The sequence below is a fragment of the Rhinatrema bivittatum genome, chromosome 1, assembly GCF_901001135.1.
Source record: "Rhinatrema bivittatum chromosome 1, aRhiBiv1.1, whole genome shotgun sequence".
Lineage (NCBI taxonomy): Eukaryota > Metazoa > Chordata > Amphibia > Gymnophiona > Rhinatrematidae > Rhinatrema > Rhinatrema bivittatum.
Window position 1 is genome coordinate 252,855,837 of NC_042615.1, and position 24,860 is coordinate 252,880,696.

The window sequence follows — 24,860 nt, forward strand, 5'->3', positions numbered from 1 at the left end:
TCTGCACAAACTAATGCCCACAAAGTTATACCTGCTCTTTGCCTTCTGTTAATTTACCTGCACACTTTTTAAAATAATTCCCAGGTCCATGGCCAGGAACGCCTATCTTTTGTGTACTTGAAAGTATGCAAGAAATCAGACAACACACACATATACTTCTATGTGCACCACAGCAGAGAATTTTAGAACCAGCCATTTCCATGCACAAGCCCTTTTCATGCATGTAAATGGCTTTGAAAAATGACCCCTTTAACCTGCACATGTACAACGGGCCTGTACACATTCCACCATCTATTGATGTAGACAGCTGAGTGGCCGAACAGTAGCGCACATACATTTGAAAATCAAATGTACACATGCTTTTTTCCTCCCCCAACTTAAAGACCTACTCAACCCCCCTGAAATGCCTCTTTTCAACTCAGCTAAATATGACCACACTGTGGAGGCCCTCACAGACATTCAGCTAGATAGGGAAGGATAAATTTTATAGTTAGGCCAATTCACCCAGGCAACTGGTTTTGAAACTTGCCCTCTATGTGGAAAACTGTCAAAGTCCCTGGACAGTTTGCAGATCCGTGGGGGACACCTGCAAGCTAATTTTCAAAGAGAAACTCTCTGGAGTTTCTTTTCAAAAGCAGCAGGGAAGATATCCATGTACTTGAAGCATGGGCAGGGGACGAGGGTCCTTAACCTTCCTCTCTCCAACCCCCATTCCCACCACTTTGAATACTGCCCTTTATAGGGGTAACTTTCACAGCCATGTATGTGCATACATAAATGGCTTGTCATAAAACTGCGTGGGGTTTGTGAACATACAAGTATGTATGTAACCTGGTTTCACAAATACTTTCATGCACATAAACGTTATGCCCTGCAAAGAGCAGGTGTAACTCTGTGTGCATTTTCAAAGCAAATGTATGTACACAAGTTTGTTTTGAAAACTGGCATAAATTATGTGTTTTGGCAATACATAAATTATGCAGGTTGTTATAAAATTACTCTCCCTATTCACTGCTCTATGGACTGAATCTTCAAAGCCATTCATGTGCAAAATATTCCGTTTTATGAGTGTATATGGCTGTACTAAAATATCTTGTGGCTAAGCTAGCTGGATAAGTAGGTCTGCCCCAGAACACCCCTTGCTGGGGTTGCCAACTGGCTCCAGATTTTCAGGGCAGGTTGAGCCAGTCCTGGTTTTACCCCACTGCATGCTGGGACTTATTCTGATTTCCCTAGAGCATTCCTTAAGAAGAGCAAGTCTATAAGTATCTGCGTGGAGGGAAGTAAAACCAGGACTGAATCGACCTGTCCTGAAAATCTGGAGCCAGTTGGCAACCCTAGCCCTCACATAGCCGGATAACTATTTAGCCAAATATTGAAACAGTACCATTTATCCGGTTAAGTTCCAAGTATCCATCTAAGTGTTACTGAATATTGATCTCTATGTGTGATATGCCCTCCAAAAAGGGTGGTAGTCTGATTGGGTGGTATGTAAATACTAAATTTAAATGAAATGTGCGCACATACTTGGCAGTTACCTAAGTATTTTGAAAGCAGTCTTAGGAGCATAAGTATAATGCGCATGCAGAAATACTGCTGTGCAGGCAGTTTGAAAATCATCCGCCCTGTGCCCAAAACAGGGCTTTACATTTTCCAAACATGATCTCGGTTTGGTTTCTCACTTCCTAATAATCTCCCTCTACTTGATTAGCGCTAGATCCGCTCTGCTTAGAACAGTCCTATCCCCATTTCTCATTAGAATCTGACTTGCCAGGCTGCTCTAAGAACAATCACTACTGGGGATGCAGAGATGCAATGACCTCAGCTACTGCTAACCCCCAAGGAACCGTCTACAAATGCCATTTTACAGCACATTTCTCCCTTTGCTGTTTGAATGAAGTAACAGCAATGCTGCAGGTGTGTATGGAGCCAGTGACTGCCATGCAGGAGTCTTTTTATTGAAGCCTGAGTACCTCCAGTGGTCCCACACCACTCCAAGACAAATGAGCAGCCCCCCAGCCAGTTCTCCTTCCTCCGTCTCTCTCTGAACAGATAAGCTGACTTGCATTGTGTCCTGCAGATATTCCTCCACTGATTTTGTCCTTGAACAATGTGGAATACCTCACTGTGGCTAGAAAGCCAGTCTTCTTGCACTGTAAAGTCTTTGCTGTCCCAACACCAGTAATATCTTGGTAAGTGTAATCCTGAGAACTTCCCACACTGCTGCTCTTCCTTATGTGGTTATTGCCTCTCAGATGGTGTACATGTTAGTCCAGCAGTAACGTCTGTGCTTGTTATATCGCAGGATCAAAGAGGACAGTACTGCTCCTCTACAGGGAGCCAACTTCTTCATTCATGATAACGGCACCCTGGAAATCAAGGAGCCGGATCAGGACGATTCTGGGTCCTACACATGTTGGGTGACCAACGAATTGAAAAAAACAGCAATAACCGCCCACCTGAGGGTCTTAGGTAATGCCTCTCGCTAACTTCTTCTCTACAATCTTTCCCTTAATGTCCTCTCTCTCCTTATTGCTTCCCATCAGGCATTCATCGGGCGGCCATCACACGAAGACTGTCTCCTTACTGCTTACTTTCAAGAAGCCATCATAGACAGGCCATCTCTCCTCACTTCTTATCTGGCACTCATCAGGGAGCCATCCTTACCACTTTCCATCTGTTTCTCAGGCAGCTGTCATGCACACACCTCTCTTTTCTCACCAATTTGCATCTAACGCTCATCAGGGAATTACCAAGCACACCCTCCGACATATTCCCACTTTGTCCCTGTATAACACAAGAGGCGTTACAGCTCCTTGCTGTAACCAAGGAGCAGAAGGGCAGAACACAGCTTATTCCAGAGTTCCTCCTAATGCTGATCCTCTTAAGACCACAGGATGCCACTCAGCCCTGGATTTGTCAATAGGCACCCATTATGCCTGCGCCTAGGGCAGCAGACATTTAAGGGCAGCGGGCTGTCTAAGATTTTCTGCCTTCCAGCTCTGCTGAAGCTCATTCAGCAGAGAACAGCCCTCTGCTACCCTGTATCAGACCCTTACAGGAGATGGGGGGGGGGGGGGGGGGGAGGGGCGGGTAAAGTCACCAAAAGTGCCTGAGGGCGACAAAATCCTAAATCCTTCCCTGGTGCTACTGTGAAAGCCAGTTTTGTTACTTTTAACATTTGTCACTTCATCTGACATTGAGGTCACTGGCTTTCTTCTTCCTTCCTTTCCTCTTCCTGCAGTAAGTATGGTAAAGTGTTATAAATAAATCTGAGGCTGAAGGCTGGTTGGGAGTCAAACAATGCCCACAGTGTGAAACCTTCACCGTCTTAGTATGGGGCCTGCTTTGAAATGTTTCCACCTTTAATTGTGCAGCCTTGCTATAGAGTACTTGATGTGAACGTTTCTGGAAACATAAGCAAGTTAATGCTTTCTGATTATCAGATGCCACAGAGGTCGGGTTAATGCCTGCAAGTGCCTATATTCTAAAATCCCAAACTGTGCTCTGGAATTGCCATGTGGAAACAGATCCCCAACTGAGGAACAGTTTGAAAATATCCTGGAGAAAGGATGACGAAGAGATCTTGTTGATGGGCACAGAACACAACAGGTAGAGAAACCTCTCTCAGATACTGGAAACTACTCCTCTCTCTCACCTGCCCTCTCCCCTTCTCTCTCTCAGTTACAGGAAACTACTCCTCTTCTCTCTCTCACTGCCCTCTCCCCTTCTCTCTCTCAGACACAGGAAACTACTCCTCTTCTCTCTCTCACCTGCCCTCTCCCCTTCTCTCTCTCAGTTACAGGAAACTACTCCTCTTCTCTCTCTCTCACCTGCCCTCTCCCCTTCTCTCTCTCAGTTACAGGAAACTACTCCTCTTCTCTCTCTCACATGCCCTCTCCCCTTCTCTCTCTCTCAGTTACAGGAAACTACTCCTCTTCTCTCTCTCACCTGCCCTCTCCCCTTCTCTCTCTCAGATACGGGAAACTACTCCCTCTCGCTCCCCTGCCCTCTCCCCTTCTCTCTCTCAGATACAGGAAACTACTCCCCTTATCTCTCTCACCTGCCCTCTCCCCTTCTCTCTCTCAGATACAAGAAACTACTCCCTCTCACTCCCCTGCCTTCTCTCCTTCTCTGTCTCAGATACAGGAAACTACTCCTCTTCTCTCTCTCACCTGCCCTCTCCCCTTCTCTCTCTCAGATACAGGAAACTACTCCCCTTATCTCTCTCACCTGCCCTCTCCCCTTCTCTCTCTCAGTAACAGGAAACTACTCCCCTTATCTCTCTCACCTGCCCTCTCCCCTTCTCTCTCTCAGTAACAGGAAACTACTCCCCTTATCTCTCTCACCTGCCCTCTCCCCTTCTCTCTCTCAGTTACAGGAAACTACTCCCCTTATCTCTCTCACCTGCCCTCTCCCCTTCTCTCTCTCAGTTACAGGAAACTACTCCCCTTATCTCTCTCATCTGCCCTCTCCCCTTCTCTCTCTCAGAAACAGGAAACTACTCCCCTTATCTCTCTCACCTTCCCTCTCCCCTTCTCTCTCTCAGAAACAGGAAACTACTCCCTCTCGCTCCCCTGCCTTCTCTCCTTCTCTCTCTCAGATACAGGAAACTACTCCCTTTTCCTCTCGCTCACCTACCCCCTTCTCTCTCTCTTCCTCACTTTTTCTTGTTCACACTTGCTCTCCATGCCTTAGCTCCATTTTTTCCTCTCCTCTCCCCTCTCTGTCTCTTCTTGTCCTCTTTTTTCCTTTCTTCCTTTCCTCTTCTCTGCTCATTGTCTCTTCCACTTCTCTTTATTGCCTCTCCCTCTTTTCTCTAATGTCCCTCTTCTCTAACTTTCTTTTCTCTTTCCATTTCCTTATTCCTCTCCTCCCCATTTCCTCTAGTTGCCCTATTCTCTCCTCTCCACTTTGTTGCCTTTGCTTTCCCTCACCTGTGTTCCTCCTCCCTCATCTCTTCCTTTTTAGTCTAAAATGTGTGTTCGGCCACATCTAAGGAATATTAGACAGTGAAAGCACAGGAAACACACAAAACAGAAAATAGACAGGCATCTGCACATATAGCACAAGCAGGGAAGAAATAGGAAAGGCAGGAGACTGTACGTATTTCACCCAGTTTGGGCCTTTAAAATTCAGGGAGACCCGAATTTCGGTTTACTGCACCCTAACTCCCATTAGTGCGCACTAAACCCGAAACACATTTCTCCCCAATTTTGGGAACAATTCCTTCGAGTTTCAGGCTCCCTGATCCAGGACAAATGCACATCCCTAATATGCACAACTTTCTATTGTAAAATGTGTAGACTGGGTCTATTAGGAGGCTTTCTCAAGCACTGAGAGTGTAGATGGGGCTTTTTTGTAAATGCAGCTGCTGATCTCTCTCTCCGGTGTCAGTGGGCTGTTCTCTCCTGGTCATCATGCTTGGCCCCAACAGGTATGCATGCTTGCTCAGCAGTCCCATCAATGCTGTTCCTTACAAATCCTCTACTCTCAGTTCTCGGGCATGTACTGTTTTACTTGGCGCACCACCTGAGCCATGTGTGTGCTGTCTATAGCAGCCTTGTGAAGCTGGCTGCTCAGCCACTCACAGATCCACATGATTACGGGAATAGAAAGTTCCTTCAACATCCATCAGATATTAGCAGAGTGAAGCCTCTTGCATGCAGATACCAAGGGGGTGGAGAAGGAGGGACGATTAGGATGAGTGGGGAATAAAGGAAGCCATAGCACCACCACCAACCCCACTCACACCCTCATTCTAGTTCCCTTATTATCCCCCCCCCCCTTCCAAAGCTGCTTTGATCCCCTCACTCTCCCTCTTTCACTTCCTTCCCTCTCTAACGCAATCCCCCTCACTCACCCTGGGTCCCCCCCCCCCCCCCCCCCCAGCAGCCCTTCACTTACCCTGGTTCACTCCCTCTCCCCACTGAGAGTGATCCACAGTCAGTTCGCTCACCCCACACCCCATCCCCGCAATCCCTGGTTCACTCCTTCAAAGCCTCCTCCTGAACCCCTCATTCACCTGCTCCTATCATAATGAAACAGGAGGAGAAGGAGGATCGGCCTTGCAGCACTTTGAGCGTGTGCTTCTCCTCCCCCCTTCTGGCCCGAGGATCACGCTTTGAACCACTTGTTCAAAGCAGACCATTTAGGCCCCAGCAGAGGGGGGGTAGGGTGGAGTAGGTGCCCAGAGGGGACTACAAGACTGCCTTCTTCCTCCTCCTCTTCCTTCTCCTCCTCCCTTGTTTCACCCTGATAGGAGCTGGTGAGTGAGGGGATCCAGGAGGGGGAGGATAGACTGCACCATCCCACTGCCATCAATGCTTCTCTTCCAGGGCGGGTGAGAGACAGAAGGGAAATGCACCCTTCCACTGTCACCAATGCTGTTTTTCTGAGAAGGTCCATGGTCTCCCACAGCAATTTGGCTAGAACTGGCTAATTCCACAGCAAGGACCAAATTTTTCAGCCCATATTGCAGAATTGCAGGGGTTCTGATAGTTAGTGCAGTAGAATTTCAACTAAATGCACTGCTAATAAGAACATAACACATAAGATTTGCCATACTGGGTCAGACCAAAGGTCCATCAAGCCCAGTATCCTGTTTCCAAACTGGCAGGATCCCAAGGGATAGATAGATTCCTTGCTGCTTATCCATCAATGGATTTCCCCAAGTCCACCTTAATAATGGTTTGTGGACTTTTCTTCCAGGAGCTTGTCCAAACCTTTTTAAAATCCAGCTACACTAACAGCTTTTACCACATCCTCCAGCAATGAATTCCAGAGTTTAATTATGTACTGAATAAGAAAATATTTTCTCCTATTTTACTTAAATGTATCACCTAGTAACTTAATTGTATGTCATCTCCTCTTTATACTTTTAAAAGAGAACCCCCCAAATATCACATTTTCAATAATGTATTTGCCCACCACTGCAATTTTATCAGCATCTCATATGAGTTACCAGGGGCCCCATATGCATAAGATTTCCTGCCTAAAACTCTCTCAAACATGAAGGGAAAACAAAAATACAATCTGCTTGTAGATCAGGTGCTGACTCAGAGTTCCAGCATAAGTAATTCGTTATTCGTAAGGGTTCTATACGCAAATAATTACTGTTAAGGGGTTGCATAGACAATGAATGACAGCAGATAAAGATCCACAAGGGCCATCTAGACTACCCAGCAAGTTGCTTGGGTGATAACTGCCGCTTTAAGCAGGTTACCCCTCCCATTCACCCCATACCTTCTGTTAAGGGCAGTAACTGTCACTCCATTCAAATTACCCCCATTCAGAAAAGTTACATCTAAAGTTAGCAATAAGTTATCCCTCCTCTTCAGTTCCATCCTCTAGCCATTAGGGATCTTCTGTGTTTATCCCATGCTTTTTTTTAATTCCATTAGTCCTCCTGTCTTCACCAAATCTTGTGGGTTGTCTTGGACACAGTGAGGCCGATATTCAGTGCCACTCAACTCATCTTATTAGGGATGTCGCTGGGTGCTTTCGGCTGAAATGCCATTCTGAAGAGGCCCTGACCCTCACAGCACCCGGGTAACCTAGGATGTATCTCAGTCTCTCCCATCCCTCAACTATCAAGGGAGGTCGAAGTAGATAATATTACTGTTCACAAAGTCTGGGATCCTCTGGAAACAAATATTGCTCACTCTTTACCTTGAACACACTACAGTTGTCCGATTTTAGGGGATTTCTCAGCTCACCCCTCAGGAAGTTTTCACAGCAACCAACAGGGTTTGAAGAAGGAACCCTGTCTCCTTGGATAATTATTTCCCTGGATCTTGGCTGCTTCTCCCTGGGCGGGATCTCTGCTGGCCAGATTTGGGGGAAGGAAGAATTTTAAAAACTTTGCTTCTTCTTGCAGCTCCAGCTGCTAGGACAGGTCCTTATCAGTCAAACCTTGACTCTGCTAGCAGCTCTCTGATCTGTCTGCTCCCTGTTTATATCTCACCAAAACCTTGTGTTTTATAGCCATTTCAAGCTGAGGAGGGTGATGATTCTGGTTGGCTATTGCCAGGCTCTCTCTCTCTCTCTGTCCAGGAAGCAATCTGACCCCAGGCCTAAATCTACCAGCAGAAGGGCCTTAGCATAAAACAGGCAGTAGCTTTCCTGTCTTAAAGCAGTCTGTGTATGGAAAATTCATTGTCCATAAAACTTAAGTTCTTCCCTGTTAGATGCAGCACAACACCTTATACAAGTGTAAGGACTTCAGAGTTTTTCTTTTTGAAAACTTCTCACCTCGGGAAGCAATGCATGTTCAGATACTTCTGACATCATGTTTCATGCGTAGAAATAAAGACAACTAAGGCTGCTAGTGAGCAGGTGCCATGTTGTATTGTATTGTCAGGCAAGGTTAAAGTAACAAAGACAGGCAGTCGAAAACAGTGAAATATAACAATCAGCCACAAGATGGCATCAATCTGTAAGCTAACATCAGTAACAGTGCCTATGGATGTGTCACACAGCAGGGAAGAGACAGAACACCGTGCCTGTGATACAATAAATATTGCTTTGGTTATGCGATAGCTGATGATTTACAGTTAAATATTCTTTATATGGCTGTCTATTAAAATAAGGTGATTTACCCGGGTAAGTACTGATTTACCTGGGTAAAAATGTCTGTTTGAAGATTTCCCAACCCTTACTCTGATAAAAGTGCACAAAGGGATCAGCAGTGGGTGTTCTTTAAAAGAAGGTTGGCCCAGGGATAAGCTTAGGTTGGGGGAGGAAAAAGCATGCGTAGAGTGCCTTTTCGAATCTACATGCATAATTTTCAAAGGATAAATTATCTGCAGCAAAAGCAGGTGTAGATGACTGCTGGTACATTTTCTGGGGCAATTTTCAAATGGAAAACATACTCCTACTTGCCGTTTAAGAATTGGTGGAAAGGACATGGTATAAAAGTACCTCCCGATATTCTTTTTCTTACTCTCTATTCTTCAGTGACTCTGAAGGTTTATGGAACTTAAATGCTAGTTAATATTGCTAGTATATTAAAGAGCAAACCTTGAGATTATAAGAGAGGATTGGGGCCAGCTCCTGAAAACCAACTCAAGAAAATACTTTTTCACACCAATGGAGAAATGGCAAATGGAGTAAACTCTCTGATCACTCCATCTCTTAAAAAATGGGGTGGACGCTCAGCAGCCAATCAAATTGCAGCATATAAGAGTTCTTAGTGCTGAATTCAATAGACTAATAAGCCATCTAAAACAATTCTATCAACGATCGCTGTAGCTGTGTCTGAGGAGAGATTTCAAAGGGATTCCTCTACCTAAGCAAGGGACTAGCCAGTTAGATCAAAGGGCTTGAACATTTCCTTGTATTGAGCAAATAAATATCTTTAGCCACTCTAAGGGGCTTATTTACTAAAGTGCACACTCTTCCCTCCCAGAACGCTTAATGGTAAAAGTGTACAGGATGGACAATATTCAAAAAACCCATTTCTTTGGGAAATGCACCGTTTTGTGATAAGACGAGTTCTAAATTTTTTTAAAGAATTAAATAAATCCCTAAATGCAGGCATTCCAGAGCGGCTAAGATAGGGAGAAAAACATACATGCATATACTGAATACTGAAATATACACGCTTACGTCTCCCTGCCTCACCTTATCTGCAGATATAACATGGGTACAGTAGATGGGCGCTTTTGGACCCATGTGTGCTTTAGTAAATTTTCAAATAGATCCTGCCTGGGTAGCGTCCCTTAGAAATTTTGTTACTCTTCTGTGAGTACTGCAGTGCCCATATTCTTTGCTGCTTGGTAGCAGCTTCATTTCTGTTAACTGTCTTCTGCCACTCCTCTTTCTTTTACCTCTCTCTTTCTCTCTTTCTGTCATTTTTGCATACACTGCATTTTTGGACTCTTTATCGCTGCAGAATAATCATCGAGAAGAACGCCTTGTCGATTCTAAGCGTGATGCCAGAGGACCAGGGCAACTATTCATGTGTTGCTCACACCTCCCTGGACAGCGCCTCAGCCAAAGCCTATCTGACCGTCCTTGGTAAGAGCCTTTTCCTCCACAGCATGCAAACTGTTCACTCACATTAGGGCCGATACAGTAAAATCGCGGGCCACTCTCCTGTGTGCATGATACAGTATTTTAATTTATTTAAATTAGGCCCGGCGGTAAAAAGAGGCGCTAAGGACACTAGTGCGTCCCTAGCTCCTCTTTTTTGAAGGAAGCAGCGGCTGTCAGCGGGTTTCACAGCTGACGCTCAATTTTGCTGGCATCGGTTCTCGAGCCCGCTGACAGCCACGGGTTCGGAAACCGGACGCCGGCAAAATTGAGCGTCCGGTTTTCGACCCGCCAGCCGTGGGCCCATTTTAATTTTTTACTTTTTTAAACTTTTGGGACCTCCGACAATATCGCCATGATATTAAGTCGGAGGATGCACAGAAAAGCAGTTTTTACTGCTTTTCTGTGCACTTTCCTGGTACCTGGAGAAATTAGCGCCTACCTTTGGGTAGGCGCTAATTTCTGAAAGTAAAATTTTGCTTTCTGAACCGCGCGGGAATACCTAATAGGGCCATCAACATGCATTTGCATGTTGCGGGCATAAGGGGTAAAGCTAGCGCGTCCAAAACGCACGTCCAAATGCTGACTAACAGTGTGCTCCGTCGCAGCGCACTGTACTATATCGGCCTGAATGCTGGGGAATCCGGCTGGGGTCAAGAAGGAGGGATGGCAAGAGAAGTAATGATTAGATAGCCAGAGAAATATCATAAAATATGTTTAAATTATTTAATTTGGGGCTGAAAGAGCTGTATTTTATAAATAACATGGATTATTCCACAAGCTTTTGAGACTACCTAGGCCCCATCTGAAGCAGGACCTTTATGATTTGGAAGACTCAGATGCTGCCTCAATTTTGGAGACTGTTTTTGTTGTCCCAATAAAAGGAATCAGAACCTGCGGGCTATACTTAAGTCATTAGATGAGTCGTCTTTTATTTTTAGATGTTCCTAATCCACCAGAAAATCTTCAACTGATGGAGAAACAAAACCAGAGTGTTCGATTATCCTGGGAGGCTGGGAATAGCCACCACAGTCCCATGAAAGGTAAGGCGCATGTCAGCCAAGGATTCATTATTAAAAAAAAGAAAAAAAAAACAACACAGCAGAGAAACCCTTGCAGGATAACTGGCTTTCAGCTTTTTCCTGCATGTCCTTTACAGTACATTTTATGAAAGAAAACACACTTATGTTATAGATTTGTCCATCTGTGACGTGATATCTCCAAATTCACTATCAGATGCCCAGGCAATACTCCCCATAGCAGGAAAATGGTTAATTCTACAATGCAGGCCAATGTCAGCCTTTCTGAATGCAGAGTGACCGCTTGGGGCGCCTGTACATTCCCACCATTCACGCAGGGCACTCCTCCATCCAATCCTTGAGGGCCAAGTAGGCTGCGTGGGCGGGCCGGTTCTGTGGGGGAACCAATCAGGAGTTGGATCAGCATGTGTCATTAAAATCATGCAATAGCAGCAGGAGAGGGGGGTGAGTTGTAAGCTGGTGGTGCCTGGTGCCAGCTGCCTCTCCCACCAAAGACCTCTCCAAGGCTGGCACCTCCTTTCTCCCTTCTTCGTAGATATGTGGAGGTTGCAGAGTGGGGAGCTAGGGCAGGGGTGCAGGTGTCAGTAGCTCCCTAATTGCTCAGGACCTAGTGGAGGAGGCAGGAGAAAAGTGCTGGAGAGAGGAGAGGGCTGCCTTTTATATTCTCCACAGCTTTCTCTCTGCATATCCTAGATGGAAGGTTTTTCTTTGCAATAAAGCTTTTTTCTTAGCTCTCAGTGTCTCCTGGGCAGTTGGTTGGTCAGAACCCCAAGGCAAACTGCGCCAGAGGAGAGAGGAAGGAGATTTCACAGAGTTGTCACTTTTTATTTTTATGGCCTTTTCCCATTTTTATTTCATTGGTTCCTGTGATGATCACCCATAAATGCCCTCCTTCAATTTGCCACGCAATTCTTATTCCATCTGGCTGACACATATTCTATAAATAGTGAATGGACTGAAGTGATAAAGTTACAAATTATTGCTTTAGGGAGAAAGAACAAAACTTGGCAGATCATTAAAATGACTGTCACCTGGTTAAAAGATGAGGAGTAATTATTTTCACTGGAAACTAGGCTTAGTATTGGTTATGTTGAATCCTTGAATTTAATAAAAAAAAAAAAGATTCAACCACCTGAATGCGACATAGCTGAGCTGTCTGCAGTAACAGGAGTTGTTGTCATAACCAGATAGAAAGCAAAACAAGAACTTGTTTGTCTAGCAGCCGGAGAAGGCATGGAACCACAGACACGAAGGAAAGACAGACTTCAGGAAAAGGTCCCAGACAAAAGAAATCTACTAGAAACTGGAACCTGGATATGACCAAAAACCTAAGCCAGGAAACTGCATTATGAACACAGGGAGGTTAATATAGAAAGCCTCTGTGCGGGTTACTTTGAATTTCATGCACAAAAAACAAGCTGTCAATATTTCCTCTAGCTCGCGGCATACATTTTGTGCACACAAATTTTAGTGTGCACAAAATTTAAGCAGACAAGAAAGGGTGCCAATGGAGGCATTCCAGGAATAGGGCTAAACTTTAGCCAATATGCAGACTAGTGTCCAGCTAAGATTACACGCGTACAGTCTGGTCAGAAAAACCTCAGTCACAGCATTATCCGAGTGTATTGCCTGGAATACTCGTGCACTTAAGTTCCACTAAATATCTGGGAAAGGTTATGTATGTAACTTTTCTCCAGATAATTTTGCAACTCGCTGGCTAACTGAGATGTTTCAGAAAAGCCAAACGTATTCTGCTCCATGCTAGTCCCTACCTCTTTTTTTATTATTATTATTTTATAATGCTACACACTTTTCACACCTTCCTTTGCCCATCCAGCATTTATTGTAGAATATGAAGAGAAGAGATGGGAGCCTGGAGAATGGCAGGAGTTGGCACGCGTCCCACCTAATGAGACCGCAGCGCTGCTGCCTTTAGCCCCGTATCTGCAGTATCAGTTCCGGGTCTTGGCGGTAAATGATGTGGGGAGAAGTCAGCCCAGCGAACCATCAGAACTTTATGAAACGCCTCCTGCCGGTATGCAAATCACCACCGATTACGTCTGTCGCACAGCAGCACAGATGATCCTTTGCAGAGTAATTTTTAAAAGCCATTGCTCAGCCTTTATCCAGGTATAAGTAGGCATGGGGGATCAACAACTCAGGAGTAAAGAGTAAGCAATCTCCAGGGGTGTGTTTAAAGAAGGGAAAAGTAATAAGACATCTTCAGATCTACATGACTTATTTCCAAGAGAGATGTACCTGCAGAAAAAGCAGGTACAAATCTCTGAGAGTGTTTTTTTTTCCACGGACAATTTTCAGAGGGAAAGTATGCATGCCCTTTCACTCTGAAAACTGGTGCAAAGACCATGGATAAAAGTACCCGTAGACTTTGCATCAATGCAGGCAAAGCCTTTGGGGGCAGTTTTGAAATATCTACAGGTAGTTGCAAAGCCCTTGTGCCCTTTTAGTCGTGGACTTTGCACCAGTTCTCCCAAGAAAACTATGCACAGATTTTCCCTTTGAAAATTGCTTGGGAAAAAGTAGTGCCCACAGGGATTTGCACCTGCTTTTCTTCCCTTCAGAATAACGTTTGTGAAAATGCCAAACTGAACGTGGCGTTGCATTCCCCACCCTAATCCCGCCCCCAGGAACGTCTCCGCTCGATCCAGGTAAAAGTAGGCATATTGTGGAGTAATGCATCTGCTTTTATCTGCAGGGAGGGCAGGCAGTTTTACCCAGGTTAGTAACCTCATACTCGTGCAAATGACTTCAACAAATTGCTCTTTTTATGTCATAGAATTAGAAGGCCAGAGGAGGACAATTTTGTTAGGGTGGTTGGTGCCACTGAAGTGTTAACAGCAAAAAATTGCTGACTAGACCCGGGAAGATAATTTCCAATAGTTATGTACTCAAGTAAATACCAGTTTTTCCCAGTATAACTGTCCACCCTTTTCCCAGTTAAAAGCATGCCCAGGGTTGCACAACGTGTGTCTTTCTAGATACATGAGGCTTGGGCACTCCTGGGGGCATATTTAGGGTAGGAAGGAAAATAAAACACTTAAATTGGGTTTTTCAAACCCATAAGTAGAATTTTCCAAATGTGTGTGTAGGATTTAGCACATACACGCATAAGTAGCCTCTACTCACATATTCCGTGTTTTATAAACACAAAAAATACACATGTATTTTCATTTTCACATGCACTGTATGTGCATAAAAAAGGGGCAGATTAGGAGCGTTGTGGTGTATGTCCAACACTTACATACTAAGTTGCCATTTTAAAAGACATGTGTACATTTTCCAACTTACCTGTGTATTTGTACACCTGCTAAATACTGATCTTTAGGACCACATTCCTTAGTTACTGTAGTCTCTCCTGTTTTAATGTAATTTTTTTATGAATATAGGGCCTCATTTTCCAAGGAGTTACCATGTGTGATAATTCTACAAACTGCAGTTAATGTGGGTGGAGGGAGGGAGGGAGGGGGGAGGGGGGGAGAGAGAGAGAGAGAGAGAGAGAACCTTACCATAGTGGCCCCCTCCCTAGACAGGTATTTGTATCCCTATGGGAGGCCCACTTAGTAACTCGAGGTGAGGTTTAGGTATTAGTGTAGGGGGTTAGGGGCCACTTTCACATTCAACGTGAGACGTACGAACAGAACAGTGGTCTCTTGTGAAGATTTGATGACCTACGGAGTGAGGAAACTCACTCCAAGATGAGATTTGTGCAATGTTCTCTCCACCTAGCTTGTTGTTACCCAGGTAGAGAGTCCATCAAGCTAGGTGGAGAGAACATTGCACAAATCTCATCTTGGAGTGAGTTTCCTCACTCCGTAGGTCATCAAATCTTCACAAGAGACCACTGTTCTGTTCGTACGTCTCACGTTGAATGTTAAAGTGGCCCCTAACCCCCTACACTAATACTTAAACCTCACCTCGAGTTACTAGGTGGGCCTCCCATAGGGATACAAATACCTGTCTAGGGAGGAGGCACTATGGTAAGGTTCTTGTTCTCTCTCTCTCTCTCTCTCTCTCTCTCATAAACTGCAATGTAGCCCAAATTGGGCAACTAGCAATAATAGCCTTTTGCATAGCTGGTAGTGCAATTCACGATACACATGCTTATTAGCATAAGCTACACCCCTTTTTGGTATCGCATGCGATACCAATGAGATATTGGAAAATGAGGCCCATAGTTATTGTTGAAGGTGTCGTTGTAGGCTACACTAAGCTCAGAAAATATTATTATTACTCTTGATATATATTAAAAGTTAATATAAGTGGAAACTTGGTTTATCTAAAAGATACAATTTTTACAGCCCCGGACAGAAATCCTGGAAACCTCAGAGTAGAAGTTGATGACCCAAATGAGATGATCATAAAGTGGGAGGTAAGATCATAGGCCCCCCAACTGCATGGAGGCTTTTTTCCATTTGATGTGGGAGACCTCTGCAAGAGGTCATGTTATAATAATCAAAGTGGGTATACTCAGGCATAACAATAGAAGATGTTTCTTTATAAAAATCATGGTAGATGCATAGAACAGCTTCCTAGTGGACGTAGTGAAGCCAAAAACAGTAAGAAAATTCAAGAAGGCCTGGGATAACAACAGATGATCCATTGTTCTAAAGGAGTGAAAGAGAAGACAGATCAAGCAGGACCTCTCTCTCCTTCCACCCTGCCTTTGCAAGAGACTGTATGCCAAATGTAGAGGGTAAAATATATTAGTGGACACCTCTTGATCATGCTAGGCAGGCAGAGACCCAACATGTACAAAAGTTATCTGAAATAATTTTCAGGGCTGGACATAGTGACATTCAAGATGCAATGGTCTGATTCCCCCATCCTCTGTTTTCCAGTTTCTCAGATAAACAACTTGCAGCCAAAGACAAATGTAAGGTCTTTTGTATTTAGAGAAACAGTCATTCAGATGTTGGACTGCTATACTTAAGAAAAGTACAGCAATCCAATATTTGAATGACTGAAAAATATAAGGATCATTTAAACTAAACATTGGAATCTAGGTAGACTGTTTCATTTGATTGCATTTATGTAGTCAAACAATGTCAGCATCATGATATTCCTCCCAGACAAATCTGGTTTCAGCTTGTCAATATCTGGGTAATTTAATTTATATTTGAAAGCTGATTAACCTTACTTATAGCCAGATCTATGAAACAGTGGTTTATTGGCTGCCTATGCAAAGGGCATTACTTCTGACTTGTTGTAATTATTAACTCTCAAAACCAAACTTCCCATATTCCTCCAGCATATCCAACACAGGTACACAAGCTTTTAGTACAAAAATTCATCTTTCTAGATTTGTTGGTTTCCTTTTTTTTGGTCTGGCAGTTTCTTCCTTCTCCTTTGGGCTTCCAGCTCAATGGGAGGAGACCTCTACTGGACTGCAGCACCATGAAACTTCTATCACAACTGCCAAAGGTTTTTGTTTTTTCATCTGTTTTACATCCCTCCATTTAGCTCCATAATAAGAACATAAGAAACTGCCATGCTGGGTCAGACCAGGGGCCACAGACCATGGTCCCCTCTGGAACCCAGTACAGGTATACCCTGAATCTAAAAAAATAAAAAAATACACCACACTGTTCCTCAGTATAGTTTTATCACATTCGATCAGCTGTATTTTATATCAACTATTTTTGTAGGACCTTCATGGGAACAACTTTAAACCAACTAATAAGTTGTATAACCTTTTGGTCCACTTTTATTTAAATGTATTTTTTTTTCTTTTTTTATGTCCATAATCTATGAACTTTTTATGTTTTTCTTAAAACGCAGTCCCAACCCGTGAAGATCCTTAGAATAGGTCACATCTCAAACATCATCTTAATTGCAAAAATCTCTAATGAGAGCCGTTTTTATTTAGCTTTATATCTGGAGGCTAACTCTGCTCACAACCCCGACATGGCCATGTTTCGGTATAAGATCTGCTTCAGGGGGTTTCACAACTCCTTTCAAAAAAATGCTCTCTATTTCCTTCCAGCATATGTCCCGAAAGATTTCAGCTTTTTGGTAATTAATGCTGGAAGTGTTGAGCAATGGTTGAAATTCCTTCCCTCTAGAAGTTGTGAATGCTATCTCTGCAGCTTTCCAAAGCCCCAACTGGCACAGGGAATAAAAGACTTGACCCAGGAATCAAAACCAGGTTCTCTGCATGGCAATACACTGAGCCATTGGCTGATCCACAACTTTGTAAATTTTATGTGCCAGCACTCTGGTACACAGGGCTTATTATTCGTCACCCTGAAATGCACAGGGCTTGTTTGTCATCCTGTAAAAAACACAGTCTTTTTGTTGCTCTGTAACACATAGGGTCCATTTGTTACCCTGTTATGCACAGGACATTTTTATCATGTAAGAGGTGAGTGTGTGAATGTTTCTGAAATATTGTATATATGCAAAGATCTTTGGGATGCTTTGGAATGAAAGGCTTTTATGGTACATCTAAGCTAATTTTAGTACCTATCACATAGAATTATAGCCCTATAAATAAACGTCTGAGGACAATTTTCAAATGATTTTATCCAGGTAGCTAAGGTAAAATCAGCAACTGAAATTTTCTGTCCCTCTGCACCATGAAACAATATACTTTTACCTGCATTGGAAAGGATCAGGACCAGAAAATAACATGCAGTCATTTCATTTTCAAATCCCCAGGTATGCAAAGCACAGAAGTACCAGTGGTGCCAGCCCGCCCCAAATTTTTCAGGGGAAAATTCCATAGGATGTTCCCCATTGAAAATGTGCTTGCAAGCCCACGAGAACAAATTAAAAAATAAATCGCCCTGTTTCTGTTTTAATGGTTGATCTGTTAAGTGTAACAATAGTTTTGAGGAAGACTGAAGTTTCTTCTCAGGATTTCTATACAGCTCCAAGTTGCAACTATTTTCTCTTCCTTTGCAGCCCTTGAAGCCGGCGGAGCACAATGGGCCGGGCCTGGCATACAGAGTGAGCTGGAGGTTGAGCGGGCAGGAAAGCAAATGGAATGAAGAGACAGTAAGAAGGCATTCCTTCACCGTGAAGGACACCCCCGCCTATGTCCCTTATGACATTCAAGTGCAGGCGGAGAATCGCTTTGGGTCCGCACCAAAACCAAAAATATTCATGGCATACTCTGGAGAGAAGGGTGAGTGACGGACAAGATTATTTTTTTTATCCTGTCACTTGTGTTTTGGTTTTTTGTTTTTACTCTTGCCTAATGTGGCAGAAGCAGTCCAAATGTTTCCGTTACACCCTGAAGGTCGGACGTGGACTGCAGAACAGGAAAGTTGATGTGGAAGTATGATTAGAGAGCGAGCAGGCGTGCAGGATCTCACCTGCTTTAGAAAACAAATGAAGGCATATTATTGATTTATAAACATTTGATATTCCGCCTTTACCAAGCCGTTCTCAAGGAGGAGGATGGGATTGGAATTATGGTTAAATTCCTGCTATGTAAGTGACTCGGTTTACAGTAAGCCTAGAGAAACATGAAGGGGAGGCACATTATGGAGCAGCATATAAGATATAATTAGAAAGGTGATAGAAGAATGTCCCTTTGCCTCAGGGGCTGTGGAATGCCTCTTTGGTTGGAGGGGACCAACCAAGTCCCGCCCTAGCTCCACCCTAACTCCACTTCTAGTTCTGCCCCATTACCAAATTCTTACTTTATGTTTTCAGTTAATGTCATTCTTTCTTATATATATTCTTTGATTAAATCATAGAATAGAATTATTCATTTCCAAACCTACCCACAAAATACTTACGATAGAAAACTGCTAGGGTTTTCTTTCTGCCTGCGGGCAGGGATGGCCCGCTCCTGAGCCAAAGCAGGACAGGGCCTGGGTGTCGCCAATGTTGCCAACTCCAACTTGAAGAAAGTCATTAGAACCACTGTGAAAAGTCTCCAGATTAGGTAAAAAAATAGCTAAAACCATGTTGTTGCAGAATGGCGTCAGTATAGCTGGTGAGCCTAAAATTGGTGGGGAAAGAAGGGTAGCTCACACTCACACACAGTATATTGCTGTCTCAGAAACTGACACATACTTGCATTCTCTCAGTCACACACACTTTCTGAGAAACTGACACAAACTGTTGTTGTCCCTCAGACACAGACCCACTTTCTCAGATATTCTGACAAACACAAACACACACACACACACAGTGCTTCTACTGCTGCTTATGTGCTCACTTACAGGCCGATACAGTAAAAATCGCGGGAGAGCGGGCGAGCACCTGCTCTTCCAGCGCACGCAAAGGCCACTCTCCTGTGCGCGCGATTCAGTAAAAAAAATTATTCAAATTAGGGCCCGTGGTAAAAAGAGGCGCTAGGCCTAGGGACACTAGCACATCCCTAGCGACTCTTTTTTGACAGAAGCGGCGGCTGTCAGCAACTTTGACAGCCAACACTCAATTTTGCCAGCGTCGGATCTCAAACCCGCTGACAGCCACGGGTTCGGAAACCGGACGCCAGCAAAATTGAGCGTCCGGTTTTCAACCCGCGAGCCGCAGGCCGATTTAAATTTTTTTATTTTTAAATTATTTTTAACTTTTGGGACCTCTGACTTAATATCGCTATGATATTAAGTCGGGGGTATACAGAAAAGCATTTTTTTCTGCTTTTCTGTACACTTTCCTGGTGCTGGCAGAAATTAACGCCTGCCTTTGGGTAGGCGTTAATTTCTGAAAGTAAAATGTGCGGCTTGGCTGCACATTTTACTTACTGAATCGCGTGGGAATAACTAATAGGGCCATCAACATGCATTTGCATGTTTCAGGCGCTATTAGTTTTGGGGGGGGTTGGACGCGAGTTTTCGATGCGCTATTACCCCTTACTGAATAAGGGGTAAAAGTAGCCCGTCAAAAACGGAGCGCACTGTACTGTATCGGCCTGTAAGTGAGTATCCCCTCCTCTGTACTGGTTAACTAAGGATGATACTACATCATCATGTATAGTTCCTGCCCTTGTTATTATCCCTTCCCAAGCCTGCAGCAGCCACCTTCATGCTTCCTCCTCCCTCTTCAGGCACTCATTGTCTCCATTTGCTCCGTCAATAATCCACTGCACTGCCCTTCTCTGAGATCAGCTCAGCCAGCCCACGCAGAGAACTTTCCCTGGCTCCCATCAGCTTAAGTGACAAACAGAGCCAGACCAACTGAATATCAACCTCTTTACTACTAGAAGGATACCTGTGACAAATGACAAGATTTAAGAGTTTTACAGTTTCACAGTATAGTCCTCATGAGATTAGAAAGCTGTACTACATGGAGTACACAAAATTTCTAAAGGTTTTCTTAATATTGTGTTTATGTCTGCTCAAGCCCCAGTCTTCCCCCTCCCCCTCTCAATCCTTTCTCCCCCTCCTGCACTTGATCCACCCTTCCTTCAGTGCTTCCCCCCTCACACCAATCCTCAATCAGTTACTCTCCAGGACCCTCTCTCAGTCTTCAGCTCCCCTCTTCACTTCCTTACTCAACAGAAAGGAGTGGACAGCATAGCCCCCAGCCTCATTTTCTCACGCTCCCACCATCTCAAATCCTCTATTTGTGTGTGTGTATGTATATGTGTGTGTATATGTGTGTGTGTGTGTGTGTATGTATATGTGTGTGTATGTATGTCTATGTATATGTGTATATGTGTGTGTATGTATATGTGTGTGTATCTGTGTGTGTGTGTATATGTATGTGTGTGTATATGTGTGTGTATATGTGTATGTATATGTGTGTGTTTATGTGTGTGTGTGTGTATGTATGTGTGTATCTGTGTGTGTATCTATGTGTATGTGTATGTGTGTCTGTGTATATGTGTGTGTATCTGTGTATGTGTGTGTGTGTATCTGTGTGTGTATGTGTGTCTATGTATATGTGTATATGTGTGTGTATCTGTGTGTGTATATGTATATGTGTGTGTATCTGTGTGTGTGTCTATGTGTGTATCTGTGTGTATGTGTATATATGTGTATGTGTATGTGTGTGCATGTATATATATGTGTGTGTGTGTGTGTGTGTGTGTGTGTGTTGAGGAAGCTCCCGTCAGCAACTCAAAGAGAAACAAAATGTGGGCCTTGAGTCACTGACCGGCAGTGTGGCTGACAGATGCTTGGCATCTGGTTCAAAAGCTGATTGGTCTGCAAAAGACTTTATGATATCAGCTTCCTTTCATGTGAGCATGACAGGCACTGGCTTTATTTACATAGGATTAAAATCCCTGTTCAAGAAGGACAGTTGAAAGCATTATAACTGTATGATTCCCAAAATATTCTCCTACTATCCAATCTTTGGGTGTTATGGTTCTCGAGGGATCTGCTGCATGTTTTCTGGCCGTGAATGTAAATGTGTCTTTCTCCAGTGTGACTTGTCTTCCTGCAGCTCCAGACGCCGCCCCTCTGAATGTGACTGTAGAGATTCTGAACAGCACATTAATTAAAGTGAGCTGGTCAAAGATCACAGAAGACCAAGCTCGGGGACACCTCGGAGGATATAAGGTAATAGACTGTTTTGTTTTTGATATTGTAACCTGATGCATTTGACTACAATAATTGAAAAAATCAGGAAAGAAAATCAGAAAACATGGTTGGTATTGATTTTAATGGAATATTATACTGGGCTTTCAGAGAATCCAGATGTTACCATGTGGTGTATCATTTTTATGTACAAACATGATATGTGGGAACTGGTGTCACAGTGCATTCTACTTCTAACAGACAATATTGTCTGAAGACTAATTACATTCTGCTTACAAGAACAAAATATGCTTTACTGTTTGGTTTTCACATACAGTTTCTGTTCTCATTCCTTGTCTCTACTTGAAGGCATTGGAATGGGATGGGCCGGATGGGCCATGGACCAACCAACTTTAGGCAAAGCAAAGAAGCATTCAAAAAAACTAGATCTGGCTCATGAGCTACATAGATTCTTTCATATGTAACCTCTTTTTTGGGACTGGTGATTCCCTTCAGGGTACACATCTAATTTATACTCTTCAGGGCTGCTCTGACTAGGTGACTGCATCCCAAGCTCACTCCTGATCCCTGGGAGGGGATTCTTTTTATGGGGGGAGATTCTCGTCTATGGCCCAGTGGTGTATAATCCTGTCTATGTTTGAAGCTGGGGTATCCCCTGGAGGGAGATGCTGTGAATAACCAGGCAGGACCAGGTACTGGGTGTTAAATAATAATTATACTGATTAGTTAAAGGCAAATTAAAGTCCATATTTGAATAAGTGTGCAGTTACAGTTGATTTTATCACAAGTAGGGAGTTTCACTCTTGAGTAGGTGTCCTTTCCTTCAGCAAACTGGACGAGCTTCCCATGGTGATGTAAGATGTGCGCTAAAAGCTCTCTCAGCAGCCTAACCAGGATTCCTATATCAGGATTCTGTCATAGCAAAACTCTATCCTACCTGATGCTCCAGCGTCTTCCTGAACACCCAGCCCTGTATCCTTGGTCCCACATCAGTGGAAATCCAGATGGGGTCTCCATGATCTTACTTGATTCCTTTAATTGTCCAAAAAGGGTGACTCCTCGGGTTGAAAAGTCTGAGGTCATGAACCTGCTGATCCACCCAAGCTCCCAGTGAGGAGGGGTGGCCAAAAAGCCTCCTTCCACAAGATATGTACTTTCTTTTACAAAGCCTTCCTAGACTGGTATTCTGCTTTCACAAGTGCTTGCTACATTCATGGAGTGAATGGGCTCACTGATCTTCATCCCCAGTCCTCTGAGAACAGCTAGCGAGGATGACCTTCCCCCAAAAGAGCAGGGTGAAACATAGTCCCTTCCTTGCTTGAGTTCTTCCAGCCTTCAAGCTCCTCACACAGCCATACCTGTTACAGGTGCCTGCCTCATTCAGGGAGTGAACGGGCTCACTGGTCTTCAGTCAAGGAGTGCAAGATCCAAATGCATTCAGGCCAAAATTACCTTCACTGAAACTAAATACTTAGGATCCACTGGCAGTTTGTGCACAGTGAAGCCCCCCCTCCAGAAAGGGGTAACTGATGAGGCAGGGAGGCCTCACCAGGGAGGGACAAAAATCTACATCTTTCCTGTTCTAGATCTGCTCTGATCTGAGTCTAGCCACACCTTAAAATGTAAAATGAACAACCAATCCCAGCTCTCCTAAGTGGGAGGAGTGCAAAGGGGATGGATAGCTCCAAAGTTATTACCTCTCTGGAAATGGAACTAGGGCATACAGTGACGGACTGGGGGTCTGGTCGCACATATGTAAAAGCGGCTCTTGAATACTTTTGGAACTTGGCATCAGCAAGGCTGGCTGGATGCAGTCCTCCCCTAACACCCTCCTGTTTCATGTCATGTGCCTCGAGGCGATCCTCTCCCTTCTGAGCAGCTAATGCATAGTGGAAGTTGTAGGACCTATAACCTCTGCCACACACTGGCTGCTTAGAAAGAGGGTGATACTACAAACAGGAGCTGAATGCCACTGCCACCTGCCAGACTTGTAAGAATCCTCCGCAACAGAGCTTGAAGGGATGCTCTGCTGAGCTATGGGAGATGCCTCTGCCACCACTACTAGAACTCCTCTGCCTGAGGAGATGCAGGGGGGAAGGAGAGAGCCGGGGAGCTGGAGGAGAGACAAAGATGTAGCCTCCGCATTTGATGTTGTGTCTCATAGTGTGTTATCGGAGAGATTAAAATCAATAGGAACTGGAGGGACTGCTTTTGCTTGGTTTCGTTCCTACCTTGATACAAGACAACAGCGAGTATCTTTGGGTGGGAACCAGTCTGAATGGTTTAGCATTCCTTGTGTGGTTCCCCAAGGCTCCGTGTTGGCAGCAGCATTATTTAACATCTATTTAATATCACTTTGCACTCTTTTGGATAAGCAGGGAATTCCTTTTAAAATGTATGCAGATGATTTACAGTTGTTTATTGTAGTAAAAAGGTGATCTGCAGGTCGCCTTTAATCAAATTGCAGCGAGTGTCCAAGTAATTAATGACTGGATGATAGAAAATGTCCAAAAAACTGAGGCAATTTTTTTTTCACGAGAAAATGATTTCTTGTCTAAGAGTAAATATGCTTCCTATATTGTATACTTGCATTCCATTTAAACATTCAGTCTGTATCCTTGGTGCTACATAGGTTAAATTTTGAGGAGCATATTTATCATGTTCTAAAATCTGGATATTTCATACTTAGGCCTAGATTCATCAATATTGCATGTGTTATCAAAAAAGGGGTGTGTTTATGGAAATAGCATGCCCTGTGATGATCCCTATAACAGGGTACCATCAAGCTAGGGTGAGAGAACATAGTACAAAATTTCATCTTTTAGAGACTTTCCTCACTACAAATGAAATCAAATCTTCACCATGGTGTACTGTGCTCTACATGTCAAACTGGCTCCTAAACCACCACTAACACCTCACCTCGACCTATGGTGGCCCTCCTATAGAGATATAAATAGGTGCACACAGTGAGCCCCTCACCCCAAGCCCAGAAATAGCAAAAATGCATTTCCAAAAATTTATCATGAATTGCGTTATGACCATTTCGAACATATCGCACAGTTTAATGCCAGGGAAAAAGGTGTAGTTATTTCCGGCATCAAAACCGTGTGATAGCATGTGTTATGCTATCGCACGGCGCGATATGGCCCCTAATTTAACTAATTCCCGCCCAAAACTCCTCCCTGATCCTGCCCCCCCAAAATAATTTGCATTTGCACCATGCACTACAGCATTTTTTGCAAGCGTTAATGCATTATCACATGCGTTAATGCCATAATGCCCTTTGATGCATGACCCCCTTAGACTTTTGAGACATCTAAAA

General features: G+C 43.9%; 1 protein-coding gene across 4 annotated transcripts in view; it reads left to right on the forward strand.

Moving 5' to 3' along the window:
- The window catches only part of CHL1 (cell adhesion molecule L1 like), a 244,933-nt gene that overhangs the window by 153,364 nt on the left and 66,709 nt on the right, over window positions 1–24,860 (forward strand). For all 4 annotated transcript variants that reach the window (XM_029593458.1, XM_029593467.1, XM_029593449.1 and 1 more), the window contains 9 exons: window positions 2,081–2,192; window positions 2,306–2,472; window positions 3,447–3,612; window positions 9,896–10,020; window positions 10,977–11,078; window positions 12,913–13,110; window positions 15,395–15,465; window positions 18,000–18,222; window positions 21,444–21,559. In XM_029593458.1, coding sequence (XP_029449318.1) covers window positions 2,081–2,192; window positions 2,306–2,472; window positions 3,447–3,612; window positions 9,896–10,020; window positions 10,977–11,078; window positions 12,913–13,110; window positions 15,395–15,465; window positions 18,000–18,222; window positions 21,444–21,559 — 1,280 coding nt within the window. The remainder of the gene's footprint in view (window positions 1–2,080; window positions 2,193–2,305; window positions 2,473–3,446; window positions 3,613–9,895; window positions 10,021–10,976; window positions 11,079–12,912; window positions 13,111–15,394; window positions 15,466–17,999; window positions 18,223–21,443; window positions 21,560–24,860) is intronic.